This window comes from Anoplopoma fimbria, unplaced genomic scaffold (assembly GCF_027596085.1).
Source record: "Anoplopoma fimbria isolate UVic2021 breed Golden Eagle Sablefish unplaced genomic scaffold, Afim_UVic_2022 Un_contig_11946_pilon_pilon, whole genome shotgun sequence".
Classification (NCBI taxonomy): domain Eukaryota; kingdom Metazoa; phylum Chordata; class Actinopteri; order Perciformes; family Anoplopomatidae; genus Anoplopoma; species Anoplopoma fimbria.
Genome location: NW_026551519.1, coordinates 22,168 through 32,349, shown reverse-complemented (window position 1 = coordinate 32,349; position 10,182 = coordinate 22,168). Strand labels below are relative to the sequence as shown.

Here is a 10,182-nt window from a genome sequence, read left to right as displayed (position 1 = left end):
TATAGAACATGTTAACATTAATAAGACATGACTGTTTTCATCCTCTACAGGCAACGGAGTCTGTGATCTGAGCGAGAAGCAGAGCAGCCTGCAGTCTGTGAAGAACAGCAGGCGAAGCAGGAAGAGGACTGGATCATCATCTGTGCAGAGAAGGATCAAAGAGGGCTGCTGATGGCTGGCTTTCTGGATAACTTCCGCTGGCCAGAGTGCGAATGCATTGACTGGCGGGAGAGGAGGAATACAGCAGCTTCTATTGTCTCTGGAGTTCTGGTCAGTGGCTCTACAGATAGAGACTGGATGAATGACAGAAAAAAGTGTTGCAGCAGAAATATTTGAGTGTGGCTGTCTAAGTGTAAGATTTGTAATGTTTTGTTTTTAGTAATCCTCTATCTCTCCATATTCTCTCTTTACACCAGCTTTCCCCAACATTACAATATATAAGAGAGTCAGTGATGGAACTGCATGTCACTATTCAGATATCTCAAAAGGCAACTCTGTGTTTTCTTGTCCTAGTTCTTCACAGGCTGGTGGATCATGATTGACGCAGCAGTTGCGTATCCATCACAGGGCCAGATGAACCATGCATTCCACACATGTGGCGTCTTCTCCACATTAGCATTCTTCATGTAAGTGCTGGACACTTGCAGGTTGTAGATCTGTCGGTCTGTCAGAGTGAGAAACAGGGTGCACAGGTTTCAATTCCTTGAAGCAGCGCCTCCAACAAAACAGTTAGCGATGTTCGGAAATGGAAAATTTGAATTTAAAGTATTGCATTTAATTTTGAAGAGTCTTCGATATGTGTCATCTGCTGAAAACAGTAACATTAGTTATAACCTTTTGCTGTGGGTAGACAGTAGATGGGAAGCTCAGCAACTCAGAATGGGCAAGTGTCAACGGAAGACATCAAGAAAGTCTTTATTTGCTTGTTATTTGGTTTATCTATCCATAATTATTTTTGGTCGCTTTTCAGGGTCCATGCATAGACAGATCATGACACCAGGGGGGTTTTCTGCATAGAGGTGGCGCTGAGCTATCTACCTTGCTGTAACTGCCCATCAGGGACTAGAAAGCAAACGCGACGAGGCAGGGATGATTTCCTTGGTTAACACTACACCTGGCATTCTATTGGTTGGAAAATTTTGTCCCTGCTCACAATCAGCAAGCAGAGGAGACATTTCATGAGCACATAGAAGCAACCTGAGTGTGAGCAGAAGGGCTGGAGCAAAGGAAACCTGTGCAAGCAACAAAATATCTGAGTGCAAGCAAACAGTTTGAGCAGAAACACAAGCTGGGCAAACGCTCATTAGAATGTGGAGACAGGGTTGGGGACTCTGCACCACCGTCTGCTCCTCTGCTCCACACCACCGTCACCACCGTCTGCTCCACACCACCGTCTGCTCCACTGTGATGCTCACTCTGCCAGTGCTGAGAGTTTTGTAGCGATAGGGATGGCCCACATTACCCATCATGCCTGCCTGGTGCCTAGTGCTGTACTGTGGTCTGTTATGTTTGCTCACAATGGACGAAGAATGGCAGATTTGAGAAGTTGAGATGAGGTGTTTAACAATACGATACTCCTCATTTCACTCCAAAAACCTAAATAAGGTGGGTAAGTAAGTATCACAATATTAAACTGTTTAAAAAGTACAAATGTCAGAAGATAGCAGGTAGTACTCACCCGTCTAAGTTTTCACGTCTCCAGTCTAATCTGGAGCGCACAGCTGATTGTTCCTGGTCTGTTTACATGACATAATGGAACACTTGCTGTTAGGTCCGAAGGTTAGATTACATTTCATTGTCAATTAATGAAAGTGATATTGTGTGACTCCAAATAAAAATAATGATAATAGTAATAAATTTAGTTATTCTTAATACTTGTCATTGGTACCATCTGGCACCTCTCATTTCACTGCTGCTGGGTTTTCTAAAGTGACTCTGGTACTCAGAAACCCTCCACAGGGTCACCAAAATCAACACTACATTATAGTTCCTCGAGTGGCTTTAAAATGCACAATTAATCAGAAAAGGATTATCTTGAATGTGATGAGAAGATATTGTTTGTTATCAATTGCAACTGCACTTTTCCTGCTGTAAGCCAAATTGCCTTCAGTGTTTTATTTCTCAGTTTATAGGGATACAAAGGCTACAGAGCATGAGGTGAAGATATATTAGATCTAATGCTGTGGTGTTTATTGAGACAGGTGTGTGCACATCTGGGAAGCAATGAAGCCGAAAGAAAGTGTTCCCTTATGCTTTTTTTTTTTTTTATCCGAGGAAGGGCTTTATGGGAGGAAGTAGAAGTTGAAATCCTTGATATAAAAGGCCTCCTGAAGATAAGAAAAACTGAGGGAGGGTTTTTGAGCAATCTTAGAACTTTGGACAATTTATTCTCATAATCAGGATACAAACTGTTTGCGTGCAGATGGTGTAACAGTTACTCATGATGAGTAGTGAAGGATGACACATACTGAAAGAAACTGAACAAAAACAAATTTCTAAATATGGCAAGGAACGTGGGCGCTGCACTGAATTCAACATTAACTTGTTAATTATGGCTGACTTTAAATATCAATGATGAATAACTTGTAATCTGTCAATTGTGTACATCTGTACAGCTACCATTATAGTGTCCCTTCCAGCATTAGATAAGTTTAATTTGATGTTTTCCTGAGGTTACCTTGACAGCATTTGAGACATTTCCCATTTGGTCACTGGCTTATTATTCAACCTACAGAAAGCAAAAATGTGCTCACTGAGACTCAGTAAAGAGATCACATCCAAAATGTAGCCAGCGCTGTTAGAACAGAAAAAGAGCATTAAGTGCAAGAAAGACAATTTTTTTTTTTTTTATTGCCTTAAAGGTATAATATGCAGGAATTAAAAAAAGAAACAATGCATGGACTCATACAGAAATAATCCCTCTCAATCATCTCCTTAGCTCCGTCAGATATGAAGCGGGTGTATTTACATTGCTGTATGTTTTTATGCATGTGTGCTGCATTGTTCCCCTGCGCCTCTCTTCTTCATTCACAGCTGGCTTTACCAATGCGATCGCTCCCCCCCCCGCTCAATGAGTCGAATATGAGTGGCCAACTTTGAATTCAGGTTATTTACAAACCTCAACAGACAAATCTTGTTGTTCTGTAGTTTCAACAATAGGAAGAACTCGGTTCAACTGACTCCATAGTGTAGACCATTGACTCTTGAGGACTGAAACCTCTCTCGTGTAACTGTTGACCGTGTCTTTTTTTTTCAGGATAAATGCAGTTTCTAATGGCCAGGTGAGAGGGGACGCATATGGAGAGGGCTGCCTTGGCAGGACAGGTGTGTTTCTCTAAATGTGTGTGTTTGTGTGTCTATTTCTGTAAAACGATACATGATATTCTAACAAGCTAAGCTGATGACGTAACGACCAGCAGAGTTTTACCAGCAGGTGAGCAGGGAGCTCAGTCACTGGCAGCATGGAGGGTATGGAAAGCCAACAGTGCCATTAAAAGCCTCTATTTTCACACAAATAATGTTATAACCCAAAAAGTGACGCTTTTTACGCCTCTCTGCCTTCATTGTCTTTTAAAATAACCTCTTTGAATTATTTTAGTTTTAATATAATTATTGGGTTCTGTCACTGCAAGAGGTGGGCGCTTAATTCACTGATGTTTGACAAAATCTTACAGTTCAGACTATCACATAATGGTTGATCACATAATGGTTGATCACCATACCTTGTCTTTTAAAGTTACCTAAATTAATGTTTTCATTGAACCTGAGCCATCCCTGGATATCCTCTCTTTCACCATATCCTCTCCCTGTGGTGTGACTGGACTGCTGGCCCCCGGAGATACTTGTAATGCACTCCCAAGTAATGTTTGTAGTATTTAGTATCAAATTCACAGCAATAAGCTACCTTTGGCAGATTTTCAGGTCTAAATCATCGCAATTGTATAATTAAAGAAAATATTACACAAATTTCTTTTCCCCAATACCTCATTCAATTTGTGTAGAGCCAAACTATATTGCTTTAAAAAAGTAGGAAACACATTTGTGTATATTATATGACCATTTCATTGCTTATTTAATTACTTACAATACTTCACACGTTTTCTTTAAACATAAGCCACCAAAAATGTCATATGTTTCTGTTAAACGTATGGTGACCGTACATGGAGATAATCTAAATTACATCAGTTGAATGTTAATAAAATAGCTTGCTCCGATGATATATAAAGGCTTTTGTCTAGGGATTTGCCCACCGTGACAATAGGCAGGTTCAATCACGATGCTTTGGTCTATTGCTGCCAAGTGAGCCATCTCTAAAAGACTCTGTCATTTCAGCAGAATTCCCTTTAAATTTCTCACAAACTGTACAGTAAAACCATAATGAACCTTTGTATGGTCATAGCCAGGGTCATCGTGTGGGAATCCATTGGAAATGTAAAATAACCTATGAGGGAAAGGTTTAACTTTTAAATAAAAAAAACAGTACAGTAGAATGAATTCAAATTTTATTATAATTGGATTTCATATAATGTGCAATATGATAATATTTTAACATGGTATATCAAATTACATACATTATTGGTTCTTTTTTTGGGGGGGGGGCTTTTCCACCCTTTTTGGCCGCTCCAAGCACCTGTACCTTAACATCACAAATAGAATAGCATGAAAATCCAAGACAATCCAATCGATGGCTCCCTTGACTACAATATACTAAACCATTGTGACCAGGCGTGCCTTTATCTCTGTTGACAATCCTCTAGACAATTCAATTCAGTTTATTTTGTATAGCCCAAAATCACAAATGACAAATTTGCCTCAGGGCTTTACAATCTGTGCACATGCGACATACTCTGTCCCGGAACCCTCACATCGGCACAGGAAAAACTCCCCTAAAACAGCAGACTTCTTCTATCATCAGAGCAATCCCTTTTTGTTAACATTCAACTAAATCTAGGTAGCCTTATCTAAATGTATGGTCAGCATTCGTTAAACAGAAAACATTATCCATGTACTCACAGACATTGCTGTGACAGGAGTTGAAGAAACACAACGACATCATCACCCAATTACAAACATCCCTACCAAGAAAAAGAGAAGAGAAGTTTTGGAAAATAAAGAATTGACATGGCTTTGATAATCATTGTAAATTGTTCTATTGTCTTATGCAGCTTGCAAATACTGCTCATAAGCCCTCATAAGTAGCCCATGTACTCATACTCGCAAAACTATTCCGATACAACCGATACCACTACAGCGACATGACGTCAGCGTCTTGTCAGTTATAAGCCGCCCAGCTGCAAACAATATACAGGCTTAATCCTTTAGATCAGGGAGTCCCCTGTCCACCTGTCCAGAAAGGTTAGCAGCATGTTGTTTTGTCCACTTTGTCTGCGCCACATGAATGAGCTTATCTTAGGAATACTTAAATGTTTCTACGTTCTTACGTGGTTTTAGCAGCTTGTTACTCCCCCCCCCTATGGTTTGATAAATAATGTTGTACTGCAACGTGCAGTTCAATACTAGCAAGGCAGAGTACAAGACAGTACTGCTGCCCCTCTCACATGATACTGTTGGCTTCAGTGTGTGAGGACTGGTGAGTCTTCTTCCAGCTAAATGAATACAATTATAATGAATACAAATGCAATTGATAAAACAATGTGTGTATCGCATGGTTACGCCATATTCATGCACTGGTTAAAAGAAGCCATGGTAGTCTACATTATAGTATCCATAAATAATAGTCTTATTTTAGAATTGGAACATACATCGAATTCTCTCCAATAGTTCATTTAAAAACCCTTTTGCCCAGACAAAATTGTGTGTCAGGACTAATCGCATGTCTGATTTGATTGGCCTAAGATCAAAAGGAATATACAGTTCAGCTGTCAGAGTGTGAAGACTAGCCGGTGAGCTAATGAAAGTGATAAGCATGTGTATGTCTTTGCAGGAGCTCGTCTCTGGCTGTTTATTGGCTTCATGATGATGTTTGGCTCGCTCATTGCCTCTATCTGGATTCTGTTCGGTGGCTATGTGGTGGCAAGTAAGTGCCCCCCCTATGAGTGTCCGTCACACACTCTACACACTCTACACTCTGCGCTTTCTTGGGTCCTCAGCAACACACCTCTCATGACATAGTTGAGTCTCACACTCCTAACGTTCAGAAACACAGGTGAAATAGGCCACACAGTTCACAGGGAAAAACCCCAGTGACACATCCTACCGTTACAGCTATAGATTTCTTATGATGTTCTGATATGAAAAGTATTGAATTATGTTACAATTCTAGCTCTTTGTACACTGAAATAACTTAATTTTGAAAGATACTAAATTGTATAATACTGGGGCAGCGTTACCAAAGAAGGGCTTCATCTTCTTCAGACTTGTGTCATTTAAGGCATTCACTCACAGATGTTTTTGAAATAAATTTTGTCTGGATGAGTCCGTGAGAGCTTTTTCCATATAACTTGTGGACGGTGATGACACACTCTGCTTGTTGACTCTATGGAAGTGAAAAGTCACCCACAGTAACGTCATAGCCACACACACTTACATGGCTCTTCTGCTGACAGCACGGAGTATTGTATTTTTAGCTAAACAATGTTGCACTGACTTGATTTTGATGCGTTTAAGCTTTACTCAGTAAAACTGAGTATTGAGCGAAGGAAGATTAAAGCGCTATCATGATGTGTTCAAATTAAATCTGGTAAAATGTAGTTTTTGGGGAGAAATGTATTAAAATATAAAGGCAGGGTCGATCATCTTTTTTTATTGAAATTCCCTTCACATCCTGACAGCGGTCAATGAGTCAAATGCTCTGACAAAAAAAAGAGAAAATATCCTGCATCTGTCCAAGGACTGACATAAGCTCGTCCAATTATTAATTTGACCAGAAAGTAATGATTGGATGGGCCATCTGCCGGTCTACCTGTCTACCTGTCTACCTTCCTGTCTGTCTACCTAACTGTCTGTCTACCTACCTGCCTGTGTGTATTCTGCCCATGCTCTCATTGTTTGTCACAGGAGTCCTCCACAAGCTGCTAGTTTAACGGCTGTGTGTACTAACAGCAGACATGTTGGTTGTTTACATTCATATGATTTTGGGGGCGTGTCTTTGAGGGAGGCCTGAAGAGAAGGGTTGTCCACTGAAAAGCCCAATGAAATGAAAAAGAACAGGACCCAATCTTGATTTGCATGAATACATTTTCTAAACTAGTCATCTCCTCACTCAGGAGGAGTCAGAGCAGTCGCCCTGCAGAGAAACCTCAAGTCATTCCTTCAGTTAGTACTCAAAGATCAATCCCACACTGTAGGGTTAAGAAAAAGATTGTCTTATCAGTATAAAGCTTTGCTCTATTGCTCAGCTCTTTCAAACACCACCCTTTGATACAAGTCCCTGCCAACAGTCTCGACTGAATAAACTGCTACATACCTGTGAGGTGTACAGTGCATCTGGGAAGTATTCACAGCGCTTCACGTTTTCCACATTTTGTTATGTTACAGCCTTATTCCAAAATGGATTAAATTCATTTTTTTCCTCAAAGTTCTACACACAATACCCCATAATGATAAAGTGAAAAAAGTGTGTTTAAAATTTTTGCAAATCTATTAAAAATAAAGAACGAAAATATAACACGCACATAAGTATTCACAGCCTTTGCTCAATACTTTGTTGAAGCACCTTTGGCATCAAGTCTTTTTTGAGTATTATGCTACAAGCTTGGCACACCTATTTTTGGGCAGTTTCTCCCATTCTTCTTTGCAGGACCTCTCAAGCTCCATCAGGTTGGATGGGGAGCGTCGGTGCACAGCCATTTTCAGATCTCTCCAGAGATGTTCAATCGGGTTCAAGTCTGGGCTCTGGCTGGGCCACTCAAGGAAATTCACAGAGTTGTCCCGAAGCCACTCCTTTGTTATCTTGGCTGTGTGCTTAGGGTCGTTGTCCTGGTCAAAGATAACTCCAAGGTTCTTAACGGTAGTGCTGGATGCTAGAGCAATGCCATCTAGAGAAACTATATCGTTAGATAATTGAATTCGAAGGTGATCTGGGCCTAGTAGGATAACTTCTGTTTTTACAGAGTTTAACATTAAAAAGTTACAGGTCATCCAGGTTTTTATGTCCGTAAGACATGCTTGAAGTTTAGAGAACTGGTTAGTTTCGTCTGGCTTAATTGATAGATATAACTGGGTATCATCAATGAAAGTTTACTGAGTGTTTTCTGATAATATTCCCCACGGGAAGCATATATAAGGTAAATAAAATAGGTCCAAGAACAGACCCCTGTGGAACTCCGTGACTAACCCTGGTTTTCATCGAGCTTTCATTGTTTACATATACAAACTGAGATCGGTCTGATTGGGAGTAAGTCCCATACATGCAAGTCTCAAGTCAGTCGCAAGTCTTAGCCCTCAAGTCTCAAGTAAGTCCAAGTCGTCAGTAAGGAGGATCAAGCAAGTCAAGTCCAAGCACAGCTTTAGTCAAGCAAGTCAAGTCAAGTCTCATCATCAAGTCAAGTCAAGTCAAGTCAAGTCATTATCAAATTCGTTTTTTTCAAATGTCTGTATTTCATCAAACCTGTTTTTCAGAGTCATTTTTTTTAAATGTAAGAAGATAAGTTACGTAATGAATCAGCTCAACATGAATGAATCTCAAACAGCTTTTTATTTGTGTGTGTGTGATGTGTGTGTGTGTGTGTGTGTGTGTGTGTGTGTGTGTGTGTGTGTGTGTGAGAAAGAGAGTGTGTGTGTGTGTGTGTGTGTTTGTGTGAGAAAGAGAGAGAGAGAGAGAGAGAGAGAGGGGGGTGAACATCAGAACATGTTCATCAGAACAACTGACAGTTGTGAGCCATTACAAATGGCCATTACACTTGCAAAAAATCAAATCTGTCAAAACTTTTGCACTGAGTTGTGACCGATGGGGTCTCATGATCACCCCGCCATGGCTAAACACACGTTCAACCGGGGCACTGGATGCAGGAACATGCAACAGTCTTACCACAACCATGAAGAGAGACGGAAGGGTGTGCTTGTTTAGTGTCCAGAAGTGGAGGCAGTCCTGTCCACTACAAATCTCCAAGAAGTGTGTGAGCTGCATATGAGGCGTTGAAGCTGAATCCTTCTTTTGTCTCTTGCTATGGTAGGACGCAAAGAGGCTTGACTGAGGCTCTGTCTCCTGGACCTCTTCCTCCTCTTCTACGCGTGGGGTTGTTGGGCCGACTTTCACTGCATCTTTCAGAATGAAGTCTTGAGCAAAAGCAAAAACAATATTGCTTAATCACCAAATCATATGATGATGTCTATAACATACATGGGTTAACTTGACATGTATTTACTGTAAAGCTATAACATACCTTTGATCATCTTTGACACCTCCTCCTTAGTGTTGTCATCGACCAAAACATCATGTGTCACCCACATGCTGCCAAAAGAAGGATCCAGCATGGCTGCCTTCAGATACAGTGGGTCAGAGAAGGGCAATGGCTGGCTATCAGATGATGAGTTTTCTGCCATCTTCACATTTACGAAGATCCCCTTGAACCTCCTTTGAAGAGATGTCTGTAAGGTTTTGATGAAGCCCCCCAAGTAGCACAAAGTGCCTTTTAAGTTTTCCAGGTGGTGGTTGAGGGAGAGGACACAGGGGGCCACTGCACTTATAGTTACCATTTTTTCACCTTGAGTGAGGTCGGTGGCCTCGGCAAAAGGCTCAAGGACACGCACCAACTCTTGAATTTGACTCCATTCTCTTGATGTGAATGCTGTCTCTTTGTGTCCAGACTCTTGAAGAATGGCTGTGAGCTTCATGGCGTCACATTTCAGTACTGCTTTCAATTGCCTAAGCGTTGAGTTCCAACGTGTGACAACTGAAGAGGGAATGCCAGATTGCCCAAACTCTCTCTCAAAAATGTCCTTGAAAGAAGTACTGCTGTGGAGTAAGCTGCTCAATTTGCAGGCCTTCGCAAGAGCTGCATTAGCTATTTTGGTGTCTTTTAAGCCGTCCCCTACAACTAACTGCAGCGTGTGGGCAAAACACTGCAGTCTTGTCTGAGCTTTAGTTTGGAGAAAAAGATCCACCCTCTCTTGGTCTTCAACTGGCAAGTCTGTCCACATGTCATCGCCCTCAACTCCTTCCTCCTCTTCATCCTCTTCGCCTCCATGTTGTGGAAAACAAGTGCTGAATGCTTTTCTCAT

General features: G+C 41.0%; 1 protein-coding gene across 1 annotated transcript; it reads left to right on the top strand.

The window, feature by feature from the left end:
* The first annotated feature begins 66 nt into the window (after positions 1 to 66).
* Positions 67 to 6,175, top strand: LOC129115579 (transmembrane protein 50B-like). Its single transcript, XM_054626970.1, has 5 exons — positions 67 to 270; positions 514 to 626; positions 3,257 to 3,324; positions 5,945 to 6,037; positions 6,159 to 6,175. Exons 1-5 carry the CDS (start codon positions 172 to 174, stop codon positions 6,173 to 6,175), a joined length of 390 nt encoding a protein of 129 aa, XP_054482945.1. The 5' UTR covers positions 67 to 171.
* Positions 6,176 to 10,182: the final 4,007 nt, after the last annotated feature.

Bases quoted from the DNA above. Each gene is read 5' to 3' on its own strand.
- LOC129115579 (XM_054626970.1), top strand. From the start codon at position 172: ATGGCTGGCTTTCTGGATAACTTCCGCTGGCCAGAGTGCGAATGCATT. The intron at 271-513 runs GTCAGTGGCTCT...TTCTTGTCCTAG, and splicing joins CTATTGTCTCTGGAGTTCTG to TTCTTCACAGGCTGGTGGAT. The intron at 627-3,256 runs GTAAGTGCTGGA...TTTTTTTTTCAG, and splicing joins TCCACATTAGCATTCTTCAT to GATAAATGCAGTTTCTAATG.